This window comes from Rhinoderma darwinii, chromosome 7 (assembly GCF_050947455.1).
Source record: "Rhinoderma darwinii isolate aRhiDar2 chromosome 7, aRhiDar2.hap1, whole genome shotgun sequence".
NCBI classification, from domain to species: domain Eukaryota; kingdom Metazoa; phylum Chordata; class Amphibia; order Anura; family Rhinodermatidae; genus Rhinoderma; species Rhinoderma darwinii.
Genome location: NC_134693.1, coordinates 66,123,884 through 66,151,740, shown reverse-complemented (window position 1 = coordinate 66,151,740; position 27,857 = coordinate 66,123,884). Strand labels below are relative to the sequence as shown.

Here is a 27,857-nt window from a genome sequence, read left to right as displayed (position 1 = left end):
TTTTAGATTGTAATATTTTATTTATAAATTAAATGGTGTCCTAACTTTAAGATACATAGGCCTGTTCCACCCCTCAAGTACCAATCAGGGTGAAACAAGGGTAAAGTATGAATTTAATGGTCTCCTAGTGAACACATCTGTTTGTTCCCACTGTTTTACCACTCCTCAACACCAGGTTTTTGGGCTAAGAGACCAGCCAAGCAACTTGAATGCAGAGCATACAGTAGTGCCAAAGAGACCGAGCAGAGCTAAACCACCGATGGCACCTCTGGAACGTTTGCTTGGATCTAAACAGAGGGAAAAAAAAAAAAAAAAAAATGTAAATGTCAAACATTTTGATAAACAATTTATTTTGTGTTACTAAAAATGCCTACACTATTGTATGAAGTCTCTAAACACCACCACAGTGACTAGTGTGAGTTCAAGCATTTACATTGCCATGTCCATACAGGCAGCAAATAGTTTGTTGGTACGAGTGTGCGCGCACGCACATGTCTGTGTTATCAGACTGTCATTATTGCAGGTGCCCAGAATGCTTGAGCCTACACTGACATGGTTGTGAGCGGAGGCACAGCAGTTGCATCAGGACGCTGGCTAGGAGGACCCAGGTTAGTAATAAAAGGGGAGAGTTTATATTTGAGGGAGTGACTAGTGAGCTGCCATAGGAGGCTGCTTGTAGTGTGTTAATGCAGCCCAAGTACAGTATGGAAGAGGGGAAAGGTGAATGTGAAGCTAAGTGGAGTGGTACAGTGCGGTCTTGTGAAGCCGCTGTGAGAATGCCAGCGCACCCAAGGGAGAGACTAGAGTCCCTGAGGTCAGCACACTGGTTTCTCTCTCAGGCTGGGTTCACACGACCATGTTACGTCCGTAATGTACGGAACGTATTTCGGCCGGAAGACCCGGACCGAACACAGTGCAGGGGGCCGGGCTTCTAACATCATAGTGATGTACGATGCTAGGAGTCCCTGCCTCTGCGTGGAACTACTGTCCCGTACTGTAATCATGATTACAGTACGGGACAGTTGTCCTGCAGCGAGGCAGGAACTCCTAGCGTCGTACATAACTATGATGCTAGGAGCCTAGCCCCCTGCACTGTGTTCGGTCCGGGTCTTCCGGCCGAAATACGTTCCATACATTACGGACGTAACATGGTCGTGTGAACCCAGCCTAAGGGACAACTCTCTAGCCTATGAGAGAGACGGACTCCACTTGGTCTCCCAAATGAGCAGTGTGGGCTGTAGAAATTCCTGCACTCCGTTAAAAAGAGAGGGGGCAGCCAAGCTCACTAGTGCTGGTCAGAGGGCTAGTGGAAGGCCTGTTTCTCCGGGGATTAACAAAGCTTGCATAGACAGCCAATTAGTAGTTAAATCTGGTTTTTCCAGAGTCATTCTGAGCCATAACCTATTTTTCCCTCGAGAGCCTTATGAATGCTTTTGCAGGACCAGTTGAATTTTCTAAGTTTATTTCATGTACTGAGAAACTTAAATTATGCAGGGTAAAGTTGAAAAAAATATATGAAAAAAATGAAGCAGAATATATCAAGGCATAGGATTGTAGTTATGTATTCATATTGAAACCTCTGCTAGCAAAGCAGAAGGTAAATAAAAATGTAATGTGATGAGAAAGCGTTTTGTTCTCACCTCCTGTAGAATATCCAGAAGCATACAGCTCTCTGCCAACAATCCAGGTAACGCCAAGCAAACTAGTAGCGCGCTACAAATATATTAGAAAGAAAAGAAAAAAAAGTAAATCTATCAAATCTAGAGGCAATAAGTCAGTATTACTGTTCATACCATTATGTTCTACAGTGTAAACATTCCATCTTATTTTAGCTGATCTGTTCACAATATCTGAGGTTTTAAATGCTAGTCCATGACAAGACACCGGAGGGTGGCAAAGCTTGTGATTATTTATGAGAGAGTTAGTATGAGCGCCATCTACATGGATTTTTCTTCAAATGTCACGATAAAGGTCTATAAACAAGCAGAAACTATACCAGCTATAGCCTGTGGTTCATGTATGGTGACCACACAGGTGATTTAGGCGTTTACCTCCTTGTCCTGAATAAATTGCCAGTCACAGATCTTTTAAAAACACTTTAAAATTTCATAGAGAAATAGTGGGGTAAATGTGTAATATTCAGAGTTATGATAGCATTCTGGATCTGCCATTTCCTAGCCTCCCTTTTAACTCAACATTGCCGTGCAGTTCACCAGTACTAAGAATTTGTAATCCACTCAGAACACAAACGCTTAACTGGTTTATGGTGGGTGGTCCTGGATATTAAACCCACGCCAATGTATATTTAAGTTGTGCAGTTCGGGTTCAAGCTGGCTGCCAGAGTGATCAGACCGCCAAATATCAGGTGCCGAGTGGCGCTGCTGCCTCTATCGGTCCCGTTATCACTGGTGGCAATGACAATGCAGAATAATAATAAGTTCTATTTTAGGGTAACACTATTTATTTTCAATAGTTCACTGTCCTTTGTAGCTGGGATTATGGATAGCAAGATTGGAGGTTTTCAGTGCACAGTTTGCCTCATGCAGGGGCATAGCTAGGGAGGGGCAGGCGGGGCATGTGCTCCGGGCGCAACTAAGAGGGAAGGTGGGGGGGGGGGCGCTGACACCAGGGCCACACCATTCATGACCTCGGCCTGCTGCCTCTGAGGGGGCGGCACCACTGAAACCAGCCGTCGCCACCCCCTCCTGCGCCGATTAGCAGGGAACTGACTTGCCCTGTCAATCCGTGATCATGTCATTGCGCGGCTTGCGTCATTCAACCCCAGCAGGCCTGCTCAGAAGAGCAGGTTGGCATTGCCACAGGACGGCGCAGGAACAGGATTAAGGTGAGCATGTAAAGTTTTGTTTTTTTTTCTAATAAAAATGTGACAGACGTTATCTACAGGGGGGCTATATCTGTATACATGTACTGAGCTTGGTGCTGGCACTGTATATAAAGTCCAAATAGAGAGCAAGAAGGAGCTGCACAACAAGAGGTAATGGGTCTTGAACCTCCAGAGATCTGACCATGGATCTCAGACAGAGCCAAACAATGTTCCACAGGAGTAACCCCAAAGGAAAGGAGGCAGCACGTTTGAAAATGCCTTCGAGAAGGTGAAACGTTGCCACTTATACACTGGGTGACTAAACACCTTTGAATCCATGCTAAAAAAGAAATGGAGACAGCACTACCAAATTTTCAAAGTGAAGATCCTTTTATTCCACGGTGCAACGTTTCAGCTCAATGCGAGCCTTTCTCAAGCATGAATCCATGCTGGTGTGCTGCCTCCTTTCCTTTGGGCTGACTCCTGGGGAACTTTGTTTTGTGTTGATATATGTATGGAACTTTGGTCTGGTGCTGTATATATGTAGAGAGCTTGGTTATGGTGATGTATATAGAACTATATTGCTTGTAAAATGTACAACTAGCTTTATGCTTAAGGTACATAAAAATAACGACACCTCATTGATTGGTAGAGAAAACAAATCATGGCAAGGGGGAAGGAGATGTTGGGAAAGAGGTTTGGGTGCCAAACTGAATCTTTGCCCTGGGTGCTGGAGAACCTAGATGTGAGCATGTTGTTCACCCAGAAGCTCAGAGATCTGGAGGAGCAAAATGCAACACTGAGGGAGATAGACAATCTTGAACAGGGCTTGCTGCTCACTGAGCAAGCAGTTACTGGGATAGATCTGGAGGGTGAAGACATGGGTCAGGAGGACCAGGCAAGTAGCTGGGTTAATGTAGTTAGGAGCAGTAGAAAGGGGTCCAAGAAAAAGGCCAATCCGGTTTGTTATTCCAAGCAAAATTGCCAAGTTGGCTGATGATGCGAGGGTGTCAGTCTCAGAAATGGCAGCCCTAGTGGATACTGATCTCCCTAACAGCCGGGAGAACAGCCCAGCTAGTAGTCGGCGGGATGGTAATGCTGGTAAAGCAAGACAATTAGTACTTGTAGGGGATTCTATAATCAGGAAGACTGATAGAATAATTTGTAGTCAAGACCGCCTCAACCGAATAGTTTGCGGTCTCCCTGGTGCCAGGATTTGGCATGTGGTGAAATGGGTGGATAAATTATTGGGAGGGGCCTGTGATGATCCAGCTGTCATGGTCCATGTGGGAACCAATGGCAGAATACATGGTAGATTGATACTCAAGAATAATTTTTGTTCAAACATTTTATTTTATTTTTAATTTTTTGTTTCACCACATTCTTAGAGCCATAACTTATTTTTCCATGGATTGAGTGGCATTGGGGCTTATTTTATGCGGGACGAGCTGTAATTTTTATTGGCACCATTTTGGTATGTACAACTTTTTTTTGGGCGCTATGGTGACCAAAATAAGTGATTTGTGGTTTCAATTTTTTGTCTTTTACTGCATTCACAGTGCGAGTTAAATAATGGTATATTGTAATAGCTCAGACATACGAATGCAGAGATCCCAATTTTGTTTCTTTTTTACATTACTTTAACTTAATTTTTGTTCTTCACTTCGAACAACTAAGATAAGCCTCAGATTTCTGCTGTAGATCCACAGGTTAGATTTGCCCGTTGCAAATCTGACTCGTGTGTACAAAGATTGAAGATTACTAACCCTATAAACCCTGCAAATTCAAAACTTGTGATGACTATGCATGATACACTCGCAACCAAGTAAAACACAATATTCACTCACCGGATGCGTAAGTCCTCCAGCAGCAAGAAAAAACAGAAAAGCAGGGTATGATTCTAGACTGTAGAAGATAGAGGATTTACATGTTAAAATCTTCATAAATCCATTATAAGGGTAAGTTCACACAGAGCGGCAACGGATTTCATTGCGAAAAATACTCAGAACAGATCTCATCCACATGCTGTGTAAATTATGAGCAGAAAAGACGCTCATAAATTGGCCTGCGGTGCATTTTTTTTTTTTTTTAAATCGCTGCTTATTTATTGTGGGTTTTCCCTATTGAAGTCAATGGGGTGGTAAAATCCACAACAAATAGCAGAAATTCTGCTGCAAAAAAAATGCAACTCCCCAAAAATAAAAAATAAATACTTACCCAGACTTTCTTCATCCAGGCCGGACTTCTAGGATGATGTTTCATCCCATGTGACCACTGCAGCCAAAACACAGGCTGCAACGGTCACTTGGGTTTTTATCATACATCATCCCAGGAGGCCAGCCTGCACACAAACAAGTTACCATGGCTATGTATCAAACTTTTTTTTTCTTTTATGTGCAGTTTTCCACTTTCCCATTCTGGCCGAAAAACTTTGCCACAATATAGTGCAGTTTTTCACCCCGCAGCATCCAGGATGGATACTCTAATACGCAGCGTATCCGCCCTGTGTGAACATACCCCAACATACATTTTAGTGGCCCATTTTCTCAAAGACCACGACAACCTGTTATTGCTAACACAACAGGGGAGATTTACCAAGCTCAATGCTTAGACTTCTGACTCCATCTGCAGGATAGAGGAAGAAAACGAGGGAAAAAAAAAACCAGCAAACCGTGCACCAGATTTGTTATGGGCTTTAGACACTTAAGTGTCTGGAAAGGGGCATGGCCTTTAAATGCAGCAAAATATTGGTCTAAAGTAAGCCAACCAAAAGGTGGCATAAAGAAGAGAAAAGTGTCTATGTCACACACACTGCCCCCCAATCCTGTAAAAGCCCTCTAAAGAAACCCTAAACCTTAAAACCATTAAGCCTGCAAGACAAAACTGCTTGCTGAAGTCCTGGAGACCTCTTTGGCTGGAGGTTGCCTGGTATTAGAAGTGTGCACCAGCATGACATCTCTGCTGAAACGGTTATGGGAAAGAAAAAAAAAAAAAAGGGTGGAGCTGCGTCTCCATTATAGTAAAGTAGGACATCAGTGCAACGCCAAGGCAATAATTGCACGTGGGATATGAAAGTTTAAAGATGGGTTCCCACGGTTCAGATACGCTGCGTACAAAATCACGAAGAGTGTCAGACCTCCACCACATTGTGGTGCGTTTTTCGGGCGGATTTTGGACTGCAGAAAGAAACTGTAAAAAAAAAAAAACAAAAAAAAAAACTCATACTTGCCTATGCCGTTATGGCAACACATCCCTCCTATGCAGTACCGTCTTTCCTCCCTACATGATGCTGCAGCCCATATGACTGCTGCAACCTGTGATTGCATCCCATGTGACCTCCACTGCAGCCAAAGTCATCCCAGGAAGCCAGCCCTCTGACATATCCCTGGAGGCCGGCCTGGGTTTCATTGCATGTGACCGCCGCTACAGCCGGTGACTGGCTACAGCAGTCACATGGGTTGCAACATCATCCCAGGGGTCCAGACAGGATAAATAAACAGACTTTTTGGTAAATAGTTTTTTTTCTTTTTATTCCGTAGTTGCGATTTTTGCAGAAGTCGCAATCCTTGACTTTGTTGCGGGATTTGCATAACCATTGAATTTAATGGGGAAAACCAGCAACAGAAAATAAACTGAAACGCAGCATAAATGGACATGCTGCGGAATCAAATTCTGCACCGCAGGTCAATTTATTAAGATTTACGCTGCTTATTATCTCTGCAGTGTGGGCATGATATTTTTTAAATCTTATCCACTTTGCTGCTACAGTAAATGCTGCAGAATTTCCACACACAATGTCGTTGTGGCAATTCCGCAGTGTTTATGCTACGTGGGAACCCGGCCTAAGGCCAGGATCACACACAGTTTTGATGCTGTTTATGGAGCTAAACACAGGAGGGAACACAAAAGAAAGACAATGAATCAGTCTTTTCTTTATACCTTTTCTTACTTTTATGCAGTTTTGGATAAAAAAACAGCCAAAAAAAAACACAAAGTGTGCGATTCTGGCTTATAGGTTTGTGGTTTTCAGTTACTTTGTGTAGTGGGCAACTGTGGTTCTACACGTCTCAGCATTTGCGGATAAATATTTTCCTGCAAATTAAAGAGCAGCAAAAACTTGCAGCAGAAAAGCCACTTGTAAACAAACATTGGACAAGTTACCCAGGTTCCTGAAGGCAAATCTGCCTGGCTGTGGCATGATTTAGGAGCCAGGTAGATTTAGTATTCAGAAGTCTATCACAGCGCCACATGGTTTGTAACCCGGCTCTCCTAGGACTCAATGATAACTCTGCCTAGCTATGCGGTGGTAAATCCTCCATACTGTAACAGTTTTGTCCATTGCAGCTTCACAGGGATACTACCAGGCTCCTGAATAGCAAATCTGCCTCGTCATACAATGATAAATCCCCAAGTCTCAAATCTTAGATTAAAAACCTATGTACACCTTTGAACTGAATTATTTTTTTATGGTTTATTTGCTTCCTAAATTCAAACCTAAGCAACTTTCTAAATAGTCATACTATGTGACTGCTGTGGAGTCTAACTCTTGTAGACAGCTGCTCTCCTGCAAACACTAAGGCCTCATGCACACGACAGGGTTCGGTTCATGATATACGGAGCGCATGTCGGCTGCATTTCCCAGACCAAACAGTTCAGGGAGCCGGGCTCATAGCATCAGAGTTATGTATGGCGCTAGGTGTCCCTGCCTCACAGCGGGAATACGGTCCTGTACAGAAACATGCATCAGTGTCTCCACATTTTTATCCATTTTTCATGGCAGTTAAAAAATAAAGATAAATAAATAATGGTGACCAGGAGATCAGCCATCTACAGGAGTTGCAGACTACAGCAGCCAAATGGTAGGAAGTTTGAAGAACGAAGGCAAAACGAGCAATATATAAAGATTTAACAAAATTCAGTTCAGAGGTGTACATAGCCTTTAACCCCTTAAGGACACGGCCAATTTTAGCCTTGAGGACAGAGCAATTTTTTTTACATTTCCCTCTTTGCATCCCGACGCTCATAACGCTTTTATTTTTTGTACGACATAGTTGTATGAGACTTTGTTTTTTGCGGGACGAGTTGTACTTTATGTACGTACCATTTTTTGGTACAAATACATTATCGTTTAATTTCTATAAATTTTTAATTAGATTAAAATGCAGAAAAAAAGCAGTTGCGCAGCAGTTTTAATATTTTTTTTTTTACACCATACACCGATCATCATAAATAATGGTATACATTTGTTGTACACGTTGTTACGGTCGTGGCAATACATAATATGTCCATATTATTTCATGTTTTGGGACTTATATTTTAAAGTTTATTTATTATAAAAAATGTGTGTTTCTGTGTATTTGATTTACTTTTTATTTATTTATTTACCATTATTTTTTTTTACATTCATTTAACTTTTTTTGTTAATCCCATAAAGGGATTTATCATTTTGATTTTGATTTTGTAACTGTAATGTACTGGCATAGATCTATATGCCAGTACATTAGCCTGTTACTGATCGTACCCAGGCAGTTGTTAGGGCATACCTCAGTATGCCCTAACAGGAAATATGTTCAGACAGCCCTGGGGTCCTTCACTGGACCCTGGGCTGTCTGACCATACGAGTTGTGGGCTTTGATCGCGTCACAGTTATTTTCTGTGACGCGATCAATGTGCAGTCCCCTCTCTTTGAACGCCGCGATCAGCTGTCATCGCAGCTTTCAAAGGGTTAACAGCAGAGAGAAGAGGTTTCTCTCCTCTCCGCTGTCAGAGCGGGGCCGTGGCTGTATATTACAGCCGTTGCCCCGCTCTCGATCGCACACAGAGACAGCAGAGACTGCTGTCACACAGGACGAGTATGCTCGTCCTAATGCGCGAAGTGCTCGCCGCTCAGGACGAGCATACTCGTCCTGTGTCGGCAACCAGTTAACTAGGCAGATCTGGAATAGCTGGGCAACAACCTGTGTTGGACTGCGATAGAGGACATATTGTTTATGCAACATACAACCATGTATCAGGGCAACAGTCTGGTCACCACTGCAGCTCCTGTGTCACCCAACATTCCCAGGACCCTAAACAGCAAGCCAGTCTAGCTAGATGGGGAGGGATTCATCACCACAGAACTAGGCACATTTGGAATGTGGTCTGGGAAAGCTAGATAACCTCTGCAAAGATGTAATGGGGGTCAGACGTGGTACACGCACTGGGGCAGATTTACTAATACAGTCTAGTTGTTAGACAGTGCAAGCCAGTTTTGGTGCAAGTTTGCAGCACCTCAGCATGTTGCAAGTCATGCCCTCTTTTCCAAAGTGTTTAAAGGGAGTTTTTGGGACAAAGCAATAGGTTTGTCTAAATAAACTTGCAGCAAAAAAAAAAAAAAAAAAAGCACAACTTCGGACAGAGTTCTGGCACAATAGTAATTCTGCCCCAATGTGTGTAAATGTGACAAACGGGATATGCACTATTTGTGCCCATTTCTAAACTTCGCTTACAAACCTTTTGATAAATCTCACTCAGTTTCATGTACTTGCAACTTTTGAGAATTTCACATGAATGTTGCACAACACATCACTAAGGAATGCTGGCAAATGGTGTAACAGTTGGTATTGCAGCCAAAAGTCTGTTTTTAGTACCAGCCCAATAGGAGGTTGAGAATTTCAGGAAATATGGGAGGAGAACTGAAGTTACATACGTGTTTTGATGAGCTCGCTGGATGCAGTTGAAAACTTTGCCATTTTCAGGATCATCACTATATAGTTTGGGATACTAAAGAAATCAAACAAACGTTATAAACATAAGCAACACGGAATCTCAATTAAAAAAAAAAAAGTAACTAAATACGGTGGTCGTGGCACTACAGGATGACTAAAGGGTTATAATTGTAAACGCAATAAAAACATGCCCTCCCAAAGATTCTGTTAAAAAGTGCAAACAACTTTGTTGAACACCAGTCCATTAGTCGCCCACGCTCTTTTCTTAAATTCCGCAGTTTGCTTTGCAATGAGTTGCACACTATGACTGAGCAGAACGGAAATCAGAGGCACTCCATAGGAAGCGTTGGTCATCAGTACAATCCATATTGAACCCAAGCTTCTCTGGTTCAGTAAGACTATTCACATCTGCGTCAGACGCAGATTATGTCTTAGTTGGCAAACAAAATAATGAAAGAATGGGTTCCGTCGGCAGCTCCAGTTTCTCATTGTTCTGCTCAGGTGACTGAGCAGAACGGAAAGCCCTGACAGATGTGAACACAGCCTTACATATCTTCCACATATTCTAGTATAGAAACAAAGTGTGATCGAGACACAGCAGCTGAGTATACCCTATTAATCATGTCCACCATCTCTTCCCAAAATGACCCAAGCTGAGGTAGAGAAAGCAGTTACATCAAAACCTTCCCCAGGCACAGCACTTAAGGTAGCACTCTGCCCAGGAAAAGCATCCCACTGTCTATACAGGGGGTTACGTTGCAGCCTTCCGGTATAGGTCTTGATTCCCAATGTATACCTCTGACTGGGGACAAAACGTGATGTGAAGAGTGCCTTAAAAATAGATGATAGCCAGTGAGTGTCACATAAAGGGACACTCCGGCCAAAACTAAACTTTCCCATGTGTACCATTATGGTATTCCATGTGTCAATCTCACCTGTTAATTTTCCTGCTGCAACTATCTATATATTAGATGGTTGCTTAGCAGAGTGATTCAGGCTCGGTGCCTCGCTTTCTCTACTTGAGCCTATGGAGATCTAAGTGTCACCCATCACAGGCTTCAGCAGTTCCTGTACTACACTTGTTTTGCAAAGGGGGGGGGGGGGTATGACAAACTTCTGTCAGCTACCACGTATACTTGGACAGGTTCCTGCCACACAGGTATAATGTAGAAGAAGATCGTGCAGCCTCCCTGGCACTTACGGTTTCTCAACTTATTTAGGAGAATAGAGAATGATAATCAGTGTCACCCAGCATGCAATGGTATGGTCTTTAGCTGGTCATGTGATACTGTGGTGAAGCATCATGCGATTGTTAAAAAACAATACAAAAAATGTAGAAGGCTGGGTAAGTCTAAGGCCGGGTTCCCACGTAGCGTAAACGCTGCGAAATTGTGTGTGGAAACTCTGCAGCGTTTACAGTACAGTAAAGTGGATGAGATTTGGCTGCGGAAAAACAAAAAAAACGCAGTATAAACGTTAATAAATTGACCTGCAGTGCAGAATTTAATTCTGCAGCATGTCAAATTATGCTGCGTTTTTGCAGATTTTGTGTTTGCATCCCCATTAAATTCGATGGGGAAGCCAAGGCTGCAGCGTCATGTCCTGCCACGTCATCATAGGAGGCTGGAGCAGACGTCTAAGGAGGGGAAAGGCAAGTATGAGCGCTGCATTCCACAGCGGAAATAGTTAGAAAAACAGCACCACAACGTAGTATGATTTTTCGGACAGAAGGGCTTTGTGTCCCAGGTTCGATACGCTGCATGATTTTTTTTACACAGCGTATCTGCCCCGTGGGAACCCGGCCTAAGGGTATGTTCACATGCACAATTAAAAACTATAAAAACTATGGCGTTGTTTTCAAGGGAAACCAGCCTCTGATTTCAGCTGGTTTTGAAGCTGAAAAAGTAGTGAGACGTTTTTGAAGAGTTTTTTTTCAATTGACCCTATGAAAAAAAAAAATTCTCCAAACAGCAAAAACACCCCATCTGTACCAAATCCCATTGATTACAACGGAAAGCGGTTTGACAACATCTATGCCCAGAAATACGACTGAAAACACTGTGAACATACCCTTAGAATCAAGATGGAGGCTTGTTTTAAAGCACAGAAAAGGCAGCAGTTCAAAGAGTAGAGTATATAAAAAATAAAAAAGTGTAGTGTGGTATACAGTCAGGTGGGGAATGCAGACATGGAACGTTATGTTTCCACTGGAAGTCTTCCATAAAACGACAATTGAGGCACCGCACCCTTTCTGAACAAGATTTCCAATGATCATCAATAGAGCCAATGGTCCCTTCCCACTTAGGCTCTATTCACACGACAGGGTCCGAGAGTGGGCTGATAAAAACAGCTGCTCGTCAGTTTCTCTGACGTTTTGCATCCGTTCCAGGCAGTGTGTCTGTTTTTAAAGGACAATTTTGACCGGTTTTGCATCAGTTTTTTTCACTGTCCATTTTAAAAACAGATGAATTTCATTTGTACATTTTTTTTGCCACACACTTCCCTTTGTAGATAATGCCACACACTGCCCTCTGTAGATACTGCCACACAGCCCCCCTTGTAGGAAGTGCCACACAGCAATGTTTTACATAGCACCCCCCCCCCCTACCTTTCTGTAGATATCGCCATTGTAGGGGACCGTTCCAGGAGAAGTCCCTGACTTCACTGTCCATATATGGAGTGTGAAGTCAAAGACTTCTCCTGGAGCGGAAACCAGCTTGGCCGTCACTTGGATCACATCAGAGTGACAGCAGTGCTTTACACGGCCGAAAATAGGGCATGCACCATATTTTGACGGCCCGGTTTACTGTGCCGTCAAAAAAACGGCCATGTGAATAGCCCCATTTGGGGGTCTACTGTTCCTACTGCGGCCGTGTGACGGCTGTTAAAAAAAACAGCCGTCACATGGCCGGGAATCCCTGTCGTGTGAATAGGGTCTAACCTTACTGCTCACTGGATATTTGACCAAATTAGATCACCATATTGTCAGTATATTATTTGCTACTTGCAGTTGTGAAATGAACATAGTGCCAGTCACCACACCAAAAACATTGCTATGAACTATATAGTTGCTCATATCGAGAAGAGGGACAGGTTGCAAAATTAGCTACATCTCACATATACTTTAACAGATAGCGTTGAACCTATATAAATACACAGCACATGAGAATATTTCATAATGTGAAGTCTAGTTCCTACCTCTACGTTATAGGTCTTGCGGGCTTTTGACACATTTATTGCCAGGTGAGCCACCATTACAAAACTTGCTGCACCGGTCAGGAGCACGTAGCCATGTTCTTTGGAAAGGACAACCATTCTGATTCTGTAAAACAAGTGTAAAAATATTGTGTTAAGGCATCATGCACACGACAGATTCAATTTTGCGGACCGCAAAACACGGATCCTGGTGGCTTCCGTGTGCTGTCCGTTTTTTGTTTTTTTTCTTGCAGACCCATACACTAGAATGGTTAAGATGGACCGCAAACACAGACAAGAATAGAACATGTGCTATAATTTTGCGGAACAGACACTTAGCCGCAAAAAAAACCTACACACTCCAACGGAAACTGTTCTGGGTAAATGGTCATGCACACAGCAGTTTTTTCTTCCATGTGCTATCCGCATTTTTTGGTGGAGAACACACTGACCCATTAGTTTCTATGGGGCCATGCACACAGGTTTTGTGGATCTGTGGCTTCATTTTGCAAATATTAGAACAAGTCATGATGTCACCATTCAAATCTTAACGTCAGAAAAAACGGACAGCACACGGAAGCCATCCGTGTGTGGTCTGCATTTTGCAGATACATTGCTTCGAAATACATAGAAAATCCAATCACGTGACCGTCCTATGGTTGTGGACCACAAAATACAGACGACACGAGAACGCAGCCAAATCTATTTGTAATACTGGGTACAATTACACCCACTAAACAGCTCCACAATGTGCCAAACAGGGACGCTGAAAGAAAAAGCCACTTCCTGGACTTGTTACATGGACCATTAGATAACCCCCTCAAGTTGTCAGAATCTATGGGATTACAAAAGATACTTTAATATAAAACCTCAATATTAATTTATATGCAAATAAAAGTCAATACTGGATGGTGGTAAAATAATTTGGCCAAGGACTTTGTTAGTGACAAACCATCAATTAGATTGTAACAATAAAGCCTTTAAAGCTTTATAAATCAAACCCGATTTAGCCATAAACTCAAGCCTACCACAAATCAGATATGTCCACTCATGCAGAGCAACTTACACCTTTGAACACAGGCCATGACAAGATACAACATAAGCTAAACAGTAAGGGGGGGGCAGCATCACCCCTTAGGAATACGCCAGATGGTCTGCCTAGATTACTGCGTATTCCCACCTATCTACCCTGACTGTCAGGGCATTAGCAACAGTTGGGGATTGGTGGAATTTTGGTCAGCTGACAGTCACATAGGCCACAGCTGTAGCCCAATGACCATGATCACAGGGGAGTGTTCAGTCTGCCCAGCAACAGGCAGGAAAAACTTCTGCTAAACTACCCAGACCTACAGAAGGAATCCACAAGAATGCTTGTAATACCACGTGGATCCCTCCCCTAAGACCGGGTTCACACAGTTTTTTGCAGTTTGGAATTTTGAGGCAGATTTTGCTCTGCCTGCACGCTGTTTTTCGCCCACAGCCATTGAGCGCGACAGGCAAAAAATGCAGCAAAATACACTTTCTCTGCCTCCCATTGATGTCAATAAGAGGTCAGAGACGTAAACGTCCAAAGATAGGGCATGTCGCTTCTTTTTCCCACGAGACTTTACGCTTGCAGGAAAAAAACGCTTCCGTCTCCCATTGAAATCAATGTGAGGCCTTTTCGGACGTTTTTTTGGCATGTTTTCCGAAGCCGTTTCCACGTCAAAAAACTCTGTATGAACATACCCCAAGGGTCTGGGTTCCTTCACGGGAAGGATCAGGTGATGCAGTCTGTTGTGTGGTGCATGATTTATTCATTTCAAGAATTGTATGAAGGACCACATGTGTGGCGAAAAGGGAATTTAGACAGCAGTAAAAGCAGATCCAACAGCATTAACCCCTAAGTGTCCAGCCTATTTTAGGCCTTAACCCCTTCAGGACACAGCCTGTTTTGGCCTTAAAGGGACATTTATGACATATCCACCGAATAGGTCATACATTTCAGATAGATGCAGGACCCACCACTGGGACCCCCACCTATCTCTAGAACGGGGCTTCTAAACCCCATTCTACCTCTGTGTGTGTTGGCTGATTTCTGACCATGAAGGTGAAAACAGTGTAACTCACGGAGCTACGCTGTTTTCGTAAGCCCCATAGAACTGAATGGCAGTTAAGGAAACAGCGTAGCTCGCACGCCACGCTGCTTCCGTAATTGCCATTCACTACTATGGGCGTTACAGAAACAGCGTAGATCAGCGAGTTATGCTGTTTTCGTAACTCCCGACCATAAAGTCAGGAAGTGGCCAGGAGTCAGGGATAGACAGAGCTATAACGGGGTTTAGGGGGACCCGTTCTAGAGATCGGTTTCGGTATCAGATGTGGGACCCACATCTGACATATCCTGTCGACATGTCATAAATGTCCCTTGTGGGAAAACCCCTTTAAAAGATTAAGCAGATTTTTTTCAATGGATCACTTTCTGTGGTAATAACTCCGGAATGCTTTTCTCGTGACACATTGTACTTGGTTAGTGAAGAAAAATGTCATTTATTAAATATTTGTGAAAAACACAAACGTAGGGAAAATTAGCAAAAATTTACGCTTTCCTAAATTGAAATGCATCTGCTTGTAAAACAGATAGTAATACCACACAAAAGTTACTATTTCACATATCCCATAGGTCTACTTCATGGCATTGTTTTTTTGAACATTTTCTTTTTCTAGGACATTGCAAGGCTTTCGCTGCAATTTCTCACATATGCAAGGAAATTTCAAAAGGCTATTTTTTCAGGGACCAGTTCAGTTGTGAAGTGCCTTTGAGGGGCCCATACTTTACAGACCCCCATAAATAACCCCATTTTACAAATTGCACCCCTCAAAGTATTCAAGACAGCATTAAGACAGTTTACGGCGTTTAGGCGTTTCACAAGAATTAAAGCAAAGTGAAAAGGGGTGAAATTAGTAAATTATTTTTGCAGAAAATCATATTCAATCAATTTTTTCTGTAACAGAAGGTTTTAACAGGGAAATGCAACTCAATATTTATTGCCCAGATTCTTCTGTTTTTAGAATTATCCCACATGTGGCCCTAGTGTGCTTTTGGACTGAAGCACCGGCCTCAGAAGCAAAGGAGCTTCTTTTGGGGCCTCCTTTTTATTAGAATATATTTTACGTCCGGTATGAAGAGGTCTTGTGGTGCCAAAACAGTGGAAACACACACACACACACACAACGACACCATTTGGCAGACTACACCCCTCAAGCAATTTATCAAGGCGTAATGCAAGCATTTTGACGCCATTTTGTTTGCCAAATTTATTGGAATTAGGAAGGAGAAATTAATATCAAATTTGAGCCACTAAAAAATGTAATTCTCATTTTCACAAGGGATAAAGGAGAAAAGGCTACTTCTCCTGAGTACGGCAATATCCTGCATGTGGTCATAACCAGCTATTTGGACACACAGCAAGGCTCTAAAGGGAAGGAGCGCAATTTGGTTTTTGGAGTGGACGTTTTACAAAATCAGACTTATGACACCATGTTGCACTGAGCTAAGGTACCAGTAGAGTGGAAAGTCCCAAAAAGTGACCCCATTTTGGAAACTACATCCCTGAAGAAATTTATCTAGAGGTATTGTGAGCATTTTGACCCCACATGTGTTCTGCAGAAATTAGTGCACAGTGGATATTGCAGAATGAAAATTGCAATTTTCCCACTGATATGCCAAAAAAAAAACAAACAAAAACAAACAAACTAATTCTATGAGTTTTAAATTTACACAGTTAACCGTGCAGTGTGAACAGGTTACCTTTATTCTATGGGTCGGTACGATTACAGCGATACCACACATGGAGGTTTTTTTATGTTTTACTACTTTTGCACAATAAAAAAAAAAAAAAACTTCGAAGATGTAAGAAAAAAAATAAATTGCACTTCAGCTTTCCAATAGCCGTAACTTTATTTTTACGTGAATTTAGTTAGGTTGGCTTGTTTTTTGTGGGACAAGACAGTTTTCATTTGTACATGTAAATTTTTGGGGGGCAATGCGGAAAAATTGCAATTCTACCATAGTTTTTGCCTTTTTTTGTGGTGTTCACCTTGCGGTTTAAATTACATGTTAACTTCATTGTTTGGGTCATTACGGTCGCAGCGACACCATATATGTTTACTTTTATTTCTTTTTTTACACTTACTAAATAAAGCCACTTTGATGGAAAAATTTATGTTTTTTTAACCGTAAACTTATTTTTTATTTAACATTTATTACTTATTTTTTTAGCCCCACTAGGGGATCTTTTGATCACTTGCATGATGCTTTGATATACTTCGTATACCAAAGAATTATTGCCTGTCCGTGTAAAACGGACAGGCAATCTATTAGGCCATGCCTCTGGAACATCCTTATAGGCATATATCCAGGGCAGGTCTCGAGGCCTGTTAGTCCCCCGACTGCCATGGCACCCCATCAGAGGCCCAATCGGGTTTGGCCGATGAGTAAGAGCGAGCGCCGTCCCTCTAAACAAATTAAATGCTATTGACTGCAGCATTTAACGGGTTAAACAGTCGTGATCAACGTAAACTCTGATTACTACCGCTGGAGAAGGAGTTAGCCCTTATTCATACGACAGGGTTTCCCGGCCGGGTGACGGCCGTTCATAAATCGGCCATCATCCGGCTGCATTAGGAACAATAGACCCCTAATGGGGCTATTCACACGACCGATTTGACGGCCCGGGAAACCTGGCCGTTAAAAAATGGGACATGCCCTATTTTCAGACGTTTACCCGGCCGCCCGGCTCCCATAGAAGTCTATGGGGCCAGGTAATACACGGCCATCACCGGAATGTGTCCCAAGTGATGGCCATGTATTCCGTTGCTCGCGCTCTCTCTCCTTCTCCTCCTCACAGTGCAGAGTGCATGTGAGGAGGGGGGTCTTTTTACGCTCCCTGTAGAAGTCGGAATCTCCAATCCCCGGCCGGGGATTGGGGATTCCGCTACAGGAGAAGTGAGTGACTACACTGTCCATATAGGGAAACAGCGACGTCACTCACTTCTGCAGCGGAATCCCCGACCTGTGGCAGGGAATTCCTCTCCAGGAGAAGTCAGTGACTACAATGTCCATATATGCACATTGAAGTCAGTGACTTCTCCTGGAAAGGGGGGGGGGGGTGGGTGCAACCTACAGGGGACTGGGTGGCATTACCTGCAGGGGGCAGGGTGGCATTACCAACAGGGGCAGTGTGTGGCAACAAATTTAAATGAAATTCATCAGATTTTAAAACGGACAGGGAAAAAAACAGATGCAAAACGGGTCAAAAATCGGCCGTTAAAAACGGCAACACGGCCCGGAACGGATGCAAACCGGCCGGGAAAAACGGCCCATTTTATCGGCCGACACTTGGACCCTGTCGTGTGAATGAGGCGTAACACCTCATTCACACGACAAGGTCCGAGTGTCGGCCAATAAAATCGGCCGTTTTTTGCCCTGCCCGTTTTAAAATCGGATGAATTTCATTTAAATTTGTTGCCACACAGAGCCCTCTGTAGATAATGCCACACAGGCCCCTGCAGGTTGCACCCATCCCCCCCCCCCTTCCAGGAGAAGTCACTGACTTCAATGTCCATATATGAACAGTTTAGTCACCGACTTCTCCAGGAGAGGAATCCCCGGCCACGGGGTCGGGGATTCCGCTTCAGAAGTGAGTGACGTCGCTGTGTCCAAATATGGACAGCGTAGTCACTCACTTCTCCTGTAGCAGAATACCCAATCCCCGGCCGGGGATTTGAGATTCCGACTTCTACAGGGAGCGTAAAAAGACCCTCCTCCTCCTTACATGCACTCTGTACTGTGAGGAGGAGGAGGAGAGAGAGCGCGAGCGACGGAATACATGGCCATCACTCGGGACACATTCCGGTGATGGCCGTGTATTACCCGGCCCCAAAGACTTCTATGGGAGCCGGGCAAACGGCTGAAAATAGGGCATGTCCCATTTTTGGACGGCCAGGTTTCCCGGGCCGTCAAAAAAAATTATCGGTCATGTAAACAGCCCCATTAGGGATCTATTGTTCCTAATGCAGCCGGGTGACGGACGATTTATGAACGGCCGTCACTCGCCCGGGAAACCCTGTCGTGTGAATAAGGGCTTAGTCTGTCGCCAGACAGCCAAGCACCCCCTCCAGCTTGCACAGGACATCTGTGCAGGACTTAGACTAGGTTGCCATGAAAAGGCAGCGACCTAACCCAAGGCCTCATGCACACAACCGTAGCCATGTGCACGGCCGTGATTTTCGGGTCAGCCGGCAGCAGAGCGTCACATGCGAGCCACCCACAAATCATGGGCCGTGCACCTGGCCACGGCCATTATTTGCCATGAGCCATGCACGGACCGTGGAAGCCACGGTCATGTGCATGGCCCCATAGGAATGAATGGGGCCGCAATTCTCCCATGGATTTTCGGGGGAATTGCGGCCGCAAAAGCACGTTCATGTGCATGGGGCCTAAGGCTCCTTAGTGACCGCTGTGACGAGGCATGTTGGTGGTCACTAAAGGGTTAAAGGAACAGGGTTACCACAAAAAAAAAAATATGTTAAAGATGTTAGTGCTTTATTAAAAACGTTTGGATTAATTTGTGTTTGTGTGTTACTTTTTCTTATTTTTACACTTTTTCTTCCCTATGGGGGCTGCCATTTTTTTTTCCATTTCTGTATGTGTCGATTAACGACACATACAGACATGGAATACGGCAGCTCCAGTCCCATAGGGACTGCGAACGGGGCCCGTTCCATCCACTTCTGTGTACGCCGTCTGTGTGGGAACGGCGCATGCGCCGCTCCCACACAGTCCAATTTGAAATGCGCGCCGTCCGGCGCCATTTTCCTGTGGACCGGAAGTCGCGGCCGGACAGTAAGATTACTACTTCCTGTCGCGGCTTCCGGACTTGTGCACTTGGACCAGCGGCAGCAGACGGAGCGGACGGGCCGGAGGGAGCCGCGGCGGCAGGAGCAGGTAAGAGATTTCTATGTATGTTCGTGTGTGTTTACTACTGTATGTAAACCTACTACACTGTTAGCTCAAAAAATGGCGACACACAGTGTAGGAGGTTAGACCGTTCAATTCCCTCGTTTATCCCGGCACTAGCCAGGACAAAGGAGGGGGGGATGCTGAGAGCTCACTAGAGCGAGGGCTTTTTACCCAATTTTGCAGCATAAAGCAATGTGGTTGCTTTACCACATGCAATGCTGCAATTTTGGGAATGGCTCCATCTAGTGACCAGCAATGGGAAATATTATAAATTAGAATCCAATTGAATCCAATTTATAATATTTCCTGACTCGTGAAAAAAATAAATAAAATTAGAACAATGTTTAATCACCTATACACTAATTGTTTAACTAAAAAAAAATAAAAAATAAAAAATCATGTTTTGCTGGCAACACATTCCCTTTAAAAAATGAAACTATTCATTGGTGAAACAATGAGTGATGCACAATTGATCTGAGAAATATTTAACTTTTAAGGGTGGGGCTAGACTTAGACTTTTGTAGAGAGCGATTTAAAGTGTAACTAAACTTTAACTTTTGATCGGTGGGGGTCCAAGCACAGCGGCCCCCACCGAAGCGGCAGAGACTTGGGTGAGCGCTGTGCCGTTTCATTTCAGAGTACAGAAATTCTCTGAAAAGCATCAGAGTGTTGGTCTGTTCATTGCCCAATCAATTTCAGCTAAGTTTTTACTCTGCAAAACTTAATCTTTTGGCCTGTTGTGCGCATTTTTTCAAATACTACACAGAAATCGCAGATAGCACAGAGTGTTGTGTGTCAGTTTTAAAACTTTTAAATAGAATAGGTCGGGTAAAAGAAAGGGTAGGAAAAACAAAACAAAACACCCGTGCCGTGTCCTCTGCTAGTAAGGATGTTTTGTGCCATTACCAGCACTGTTGGCATTAGCTAAGTGCCCAGGCCAAGTAGTAACAGCAGCCATGTGCCTGGTAGTAGCAACAGCAAGCCAGAGTTGTCCATCTCCTCCAGTGGGCATGTTATTTCAGAGGATAGGACCATTGTGGACTGGTTGGCTCACGCTTGGTAATCTCAGGAGGAAGACTGACGCTATGGCTTTGAGCCAGGTTTCAGTGGATTCCTACAATTACTTGGCACACTAACAGAAGCCTTTTCCTTCCATTATCTGCCTTCACTACCTCCTCCTAGTGGGGCACCACCTTTTACCCTACGATCCAGCACCCCAGGTGCTACGGATAAGGAAGATACCCAACAACAGTGATGAGGACAGTCAGCTTTTGGAGGTGGCAGAGACGCATAGCTGTGGAAGTTACAGAGGTGGATATGGTGAGGGGGGAAAGGAGCCCATGAGACCTCAGAAGTGGCAGCAATGAGGAAGACGATGATGTGTTTTTGGACATGACGTGTGAACCAGGCAACGAGGAGGTGATTAAGTCAGAGGAGGGTAGTGGTGACGATAAAGAGCGGAGCTCATGTAGGGCCAGAACATCTGAAAACCTTCCAGGGGCTGGCCTGCTAGTATGGTCAGCTTAGGAGCGGGGGATGTGACGCTGCTGCTGCCAGTGTAGGCATCAGAAGAAAAGCCTGCCAGACGAGGGTCAAGCTGAGCTGGGGGTGGAAATACTAGTTCTTAAGTACTCTGCTGTGTGGCAATACTTCTGTACCTTCCCAGAGTAACAAAAACATGGCACAGTTCCGGGTCTGAAAGAAAAAGGTAAGGTGTGGCCTGGGCACAAATGTAGGAATAATAATAATAATAATAATAATCTTTATTTATATAGCGCCAACATATTATGCAGCACTTTACAATGTAGAGGGAACATGAAAACAATATCAGACATTACATAGTGACAAAGTTCATTTACAATTCAAACCTGGGGAGTGAGGACCCTGCTCGCAAGAGCTTACAATCTATGAGGACATAAGGGAGACACAAAGTGTAACAGTGTTTGTTCTGTACAATGGTCCGGCCATTTTTATACACATGCGGTGGTAACATAAAGCTGCATGAGCCGGTCACCAGCCAGTATCCGTGTATGACGGACATGAAGAGAAGGAGTGTGAGGGAATCTTATTCTGATGACTAATCTAAATGGAGGGCCATGAAAAGGAGTCAGATTAGGGAATTTTATAGGCCTGTCTAAATAGATGTGTTTTCAGGGCACGTTTAAAACTGTGGATATTGGGAATTAATCTGATTGTCTGGGGTAGCGCATTCCAGAGGACGGGTGCAGCACGAGAGAAATCCTGGAGACGGTAGTGGGAGGTTCGGATTATGGAGGATTTTAATCTAAGGTCGTTGGCAGAACGTAGAGCCCGAGTAGGGTGGTAGACAGAGATGAGGGAGGAGATGTAAGGAGGTGCAGCACTGTGGAGAGCTTTGTGGGTGAGAGTAATAAGTTTGAATTTTATTCGGAAGGGGATGGGCAACCAGTGCAGTGACTGGCACAGATTAGAGGCGTTGGTGTAGCGGTTGGTCATAAAGATGAGCCTGGCTGCTGCATTGAGGATAGATTGGAGAGGGGAGAGTTTAGTGAGGGGAAGACCGACTAGTAATGAGTTACAGTAATCAAGACGAGAGTGAATCAGAGCAACAATGAGAGTTTTGGCAGTTTCCTCCGTAAGAAAAGAGCGGATTCTGGAGATGTTTTTGAGGTGAAAATGACAGGAGCGTGAAAGTGATTGTATGTGAGGAGTAAAGGAAAGATCTGAGTCAAAAATAACCCCGAGACAGCGGGCGTGCTGCTTAGGAGTTATGATAGTGCCACACACAGAGATAGAGACATCAGGTTTAGGGAGGTTAGTAGATGGTTGGAACACAAGGAGCTCAGTTTTAGAAAGATTCAGTTTCAGATAGAGAGAGGACATGATGTTAGAGACAGCGGACAGACAATCACTGGTGTTCTGTATTAGAGCAGGGGTGATGTCACGGGAAGAGGTATATAATTGGGTGTCATCAGCGTAGAGATGGTAATGGAAGCCAAATCTGCTGATGGTTTGTCCAATAGGAGCTGTGTAGAGAGAAAAGAGGAGTGGACCTAGGACTGATCCCTGAGGAACCCCGATATCAAGGGGAAGAGGAGAAGAAGTGGAACCAGCAAATGACACACTGAATGAGCGGTCAGAGAGATAGGAGGAAAACCAAGAGAGAGCCGCGTCCTTGAGGCCAATAGAGTGGAGCATGTTAAGTAGGAGTTTGTGGTCTACAGTGTCAAAGGCTGCAGAGAGATCCAAAAGAATCAGGAGAGAGGATTTACCGTCCGATTTAGCCGCCAAGAGATCATTTGAGACTTTAGTAAGGGCAGTTTCTGTGGAGTGTAGAGTGCGGAAACCAGATTGTAAGGGGTCAAGAATGGAGTTAGAAGAGAGATAGCGGATAAGGCGAGAGTAGACCAAGCGTTCCAGGAGTTTGGAGATGAAGGGCAGATTAGAGACTGGTCGGTAGTTGGCAGCGCTGGATGGGTCAAGTGTTGGTTTTTTCAATAATGGGTTTATAATGGCATGTTTAAAAGCGGAGGGAAAGATACCAGAGGAAAGAGAGGTTAAATATTTTAGTGAGGTGACTAGTGACAGCTGGGGAGAGGGACTGGAAGAGGTGTGAGGGGACAGGATCACTAGGGCAGGTAGTAGGACGAGAAGAAGAGAGGAGCCTCGAGACTTCTTCAGTTATTGGGTCAAATGCTGAGAGTGAAGTAGAGGGAGTGTGGGGGGGAAGGGGATCGATGTTACTAGGGGACTGGGAGATAATATCATGTCAGATGTTGTCAATTTTAACTTTAAAATAATTGGCCAGGTCTTCAGCACTGAGATCTGTGATTGGTGTCTGCACTTTAGGACTAAGGAGGGAGTGAAAAGTATCAAAGAGGCGTTTTGGATTATTAGATAGTGTGGAGATGAGAGAAGTGAAATAGACTTGTTTGGCTCGGTGAAGGGCAGAGTTGTAAGTTTTGAGCATAAATTTGTAATGGAGGAAATCTGCATCCAAATGCGATTTTCTCCACAGTCGTTCGGCACATCTCAAGCACCGCTGAAGAAAGCGGGATTGAGGCGTGTGCCAGGGTTGTCGTCGTCTTTGTCGGGTGGTTCGGAGTGTAGTGGGGGCTGCTTCATCCAATGCATTTTTGAGAGTGTCGTTATAAAGTTTGGCAGCCAGATTGGGACAGGAGAGGGAAGAGATAGGGGACAATGAGGACTGTAGACTGTCTATGAGTTTAACAGTGTTAATGGCATGTAGATTTCTGTATGTCTGATACGTAGGGATGACCTGAGGAGGCAGAGAATATTTGATAGTAAAGCAGAGAAGATTGTGGTCAGAAAGTGGGAGAGGAGAGTTAATAAAGTCAGAAACTGAGCAGAGCCGGAAGAAGACCAGGTCAAGTGAATGCCCGTCTTCATGTGTAGGAGAGTTAGTAAGTTGTGACAGACCGAGGGACGAGGTTAAAGATAGAAACTGGGAGGCAGATGAGGAGATTGGGTTATCAATGGGGATGTTGAAGTCACCCATGATGAGAGTGGGTGTTTCAGAGGATAGAAATTGTGGAAGCCAGGCAGCAAAATGGTCCAGGAATTGGCGGGGTGAGCCCGGTGGGCGGTAGACAACTGCCACTCGGAGGGGAAAAGGGTGAAAGAGTCTGAGGGTGTGGACTTCAAAAGAGGGAAATGTGAGTGAGGGGACCGGGGGAATGACCTGGAAAGTGCAGTGTGGGGAAAGAAGTATACCTACTCCTCCACCCTGCCTGTTCTCAGGTCTGGGGGCATGAGAGAACTGGAGACCACCATAAGATAGAGCAGCAGGGGAAGCAGTGTCAGACAGGTGTAGCCATGTTTCTGTAAGAGCCAGAAGGTTGAGAGAGTTAGAAAGGAATAAGTCATGAATAAAGGTGAGTTTGTTGCACACGGACCGAGAGTTCCAGAGAGCACAGTTAAAAGAGACAGGAGAAGACCTACAAGGAATGGCAAGAAGATTTGCAGGGTTTCTATGTGTGGCAGGTAAGTGGTTGAGCTTGGCAGAAGAAAAGGGAGGCCCAGGGTTGGGAGAGATGTCCCCTGCAGCTAATAGCAGGAGAATGGAGAGTGACAGCAGATGGTTCTGTGATTTATGAGAGCGTTTTTTATGTTGGGCAGTGGGATGAGATGGGTTAAGTTGACTGAGGAAAGTGAATAGTGAATGGGAGCTGTACATGGGTGAGGCCAGGATAGAAGGACTGATGCGGACTGTGTTTGGGCAAGTCTTAAATGGGCGATAGGATAGAAAACCAAGAGCAGCTACAATGATGAGAGCGGTGGCAAACATGTTTGTTTACAGATAGTTAGAAATCTAATATTGAGAGCGTGGGCTAGTTTGTCTGGTTTGGTAATGCAGCTTACCTGTCACTGGCCCTGTCCAACTGCCATGTATAACTGCCATGTATAACTGCCATGTATAACTGCCATGTATAACTGCCATGTATAACTGCCATGTATAACTGCCATGTATAACTGCCAGGACACTTTGACAGTATGACACTTAGCCAGAGATGACTTCTGCCGTCGTGCCCCCCTGCACGAGTGCCTTCCCCATATGCTACATCTAAATTTATAGGGGAGTAGATGCTCAGATCTAGGCCTAATTAAGCTCGTTCAGCTATTAATCAAATCAACTAGACACATGAGGTGAAAAAGCTATGCAGAGATAAAACAAACTAGCAGGTCTGGATGCTCATAAAACTTGACGATCAAACACTTTGACAACTACTGCTCTAGGCAAGTACATGGAGCAGCATCACAAGCCACGTGAGTCGCATTGTCCTACAGCACGATCAACACCTTTCTGCTGCTGCTGTGACAGAACTTGCAGTTTTTTTTTGTTTTTTTAACAGCCATAAATCAATGCATGTCTATGGGGCAATTCACAAAAAAAAAAAAAAAAGCACATGCCCTAATTTTGCGCATTTTCACAGATCCTTCAATAGACCAGTCTGAGGGACCCGTGAAAACTGGTTCAAGTCAGCCACGAAAAATGGCCGACCCGGTCGTCTGAACAAAGCCTAACAGCTTGTTCGTGTGATACTCAGAATGACAGACCCAGAGCAGCACAAGACAACGTGAGATTAGGGTTTTCTTCTGGATCTTCAGGGACCTCTTAGGCCCTGTCAACACGTTTTTGGAACAAGTTTTTTTTACACGGAATCCGTGGCAAAAAATGGCCAAATTTGCCTCCAATTGTCTTCAATGGGAGGTTGAGGCGTTTTTTCCCTGCAAGCAGAAAAAAATAAATAAAAAAAAAAAACAGGAAAAAGCAACATGCTCTATCTTGAGGCGTCTTCCACCTCAAAAACCCTGTTGCAATGAATGGGAGACAGAAAAACACTGAACGGCCGACACGCTTTAGGTCAATAACTGATCACATTTTTTCCCTTTCGCCTGTTGAAGAAATGGGTTTAAAAAAAACCCAAAAAAAATAAACCATCAAAAACCACCTAGGGTGCAAAACCAGAGCTTTTCCAGGAAGAATTTTCTGCCTGCAAAACACTCAGTGTGAACATGTGCAAGAACCTGGGCTACTGGAGGTTTCTAATTTCCAATCTAGTGTGCCAGTCTGATCCTGTACCCACACACCAGGGGCACAGGTCAGTAGTGTGGTTGGTAAGAGGTTAGTGGTGATATCGTATTCATAAGGGTGCCAGTCTGTGCTGCGGAGTCTACACAACAGGTTTGGCCGGTCACAGGTTTTAACTGGCAGATCAATGTTACAATATTGGGACTCGCTTTCTTTTCCTGCCATGTTGGAGGTCATCTTTCCGCAACCCGTACCACCAGTTCCCAGCACTACAGACCACCTATTATACCTCTGCCCAGTTCCACTTCAGTAATCCCCTGAATAGAACAAGCCCAATATCGGAGAGCCGGCCTGACACTAGAGCGGGGACAACTTGCTCTCTACGTTCCCGGCCGCGGGAGCGGCACATGACTTTCCAGATAATGTCAAGGTTACATGGAGCAGGAAGTAGAAGTGAGAGCCCAAGACAGCGCCGCCGACCACCGAGCGGAGGCCACACGCACTACTAGACCCTCATGTGACCGCACTGTGGTCGCAGCTCTTCCGGTTAAATAGATATCACGTACCTTACACTTCACCCTGTGACTACCGCACTCTACCCGCCAGACAGTCCTGCGGTGTGTGAGAGTCGGAGGAGATATATAGCTGGGCGGGGCCTCGACTCCGCCCCCTCCACCACTGTGCGCCATAAGCAGTGGGCTGAGGGGCTGCTTGTGGTAATTTTGTTCTCCTTCCTTTCTGGTTTTTTTGCGACAAGCTACAAATAATCTATACCACTTATTATGGAGGACTTCACCTTATTAAATTCACACAGTCTGCTGCTGTCTGGGTTTCACTCGACTTATTGCATGACATGCTGTGAGATCGAACCTCAAAATCGCATGTGATAAGTACAGTGTTAATTTCTGCCATATTAGGCTAGGGCTACACGGTGACTTTGGCGCGACACAGGTCACACGTCCAAAGACCGCAGTGTCGCGCTGCCTGCGACGCAGGTAATGAAAGTCAATGTGACCTGCAAGTTACCACGACGCCACAGTTGCAAAAAGTCCAGCATGCTTGATTTTTTTTGTGACTGCACGACACAGCGGTCTTTGGCCGTGCGCCCGCTGTCCCGGTATAATGACTGCGCAGAGTGGATCACAGGAAAGATTGGTTCTTATGTCTAACCGAATTTTACATCATCTATTAACTGGAATAATCTACCTCATTGGATCTGTATTTCCGAAACCAGCGCCCAGCTTTAATTTTGGATTAGACTAGTTGCGCCCGGCGACAGAGTCACGTGCGACTGTTGCTGTAAAATCCCGGCTTTACTGCATCTTACATACAAGAGTTTCTATCAACCTTGTAAAATCCATCGCTGCTTGCGTCTTTTTACCGATAAGTCAAATCTTGACCCTAGTGTGTTCCGACTGAGGGCTGAAAGGCCGGGTCCACAAGGGACGGAAATGATGCAGATTTTCCATCCAGATTTATGGAGGAAAAATCTGCCTCGGAATACAGTAATTACAGGCAGGTGGATGAGACTTTAGCAAATCTCATCCACATGCTACAGACATTTTCAGCGCAGAAATTGACCCGCGTTGTAGATTT

At 44.5% G+C, this 27,857-nt stretch overlaps 1 protein-coding gene across 2 annotated transcripts; it reads right to left on the bottom strand.

Annotated features, from left to right (window-relative positions):
* On the bottom strand, positions 1 to 26,936 carry MGST3 (microsomal glutathione S-transferase 3). Of its 2 annotated transcripts, none has more exons than XM_075833484.1 (6): positions 26,828 to 26,936; positions 12,730 to 12,853; positions 9,513 to 9,586; positions 4,672 to 4,729; positions 1,641 to 1,713; positions 1 to 287 (listed from the first exon to the last, which is right to left on the bottom strand). In XM_075833484.1, the coding sequence occupies exons 2-6, from the start codon at positions 12,844 to 12,846 to the stop codon at positions 166 to 168; spliced, it is 444 nt and encodes a 147-aa protein (XP_075689599.1). In that variant the 5' UTR covers positions 12,847 to 12,853; positions 26,828 to 26,936; the 3' UTR covers positions 1 to 165. The 2 variants fall into 2 exon arrangements, with proteins under 2 accessions (XP_075689599.1, XP_075689600.1); XM_075833485.1 differs by lacking the exon at positions 26,828 to 26,936 and adding an exon at positions 26,551 to 26,626.
* Positions 26,937 to 27,857: the final 921 nt, after the last annotated feature.

What these genes read in the sequence shown, in the direction of transcription:
- MGST3 (XM_075833484.1), bottom strand. Translation starts at nt 12,846, where the DNA reads ATGGTTGTCCTTTCCAAAGAACATGGCTACGTGCTCCTGACCGGTGCA. An exon ending in CAGCGAGCTCATCAAAACAC is followed by an intron (nt 4,730 to 9,512) that starts GTATGTAACTTC and finishes TATCTTCTACAG; the next exon opens with TCTAGAATCATACCCTGCTT. An exon ending in CTGGAGGACTTACGCATCCG is followed by an intron (nt 1,714 to 4,671) that starts GTGAGTGAATAT and finishes ATATATTTGTAG; the next exon opens with CGCGCTACTAGTTTGCTTGG.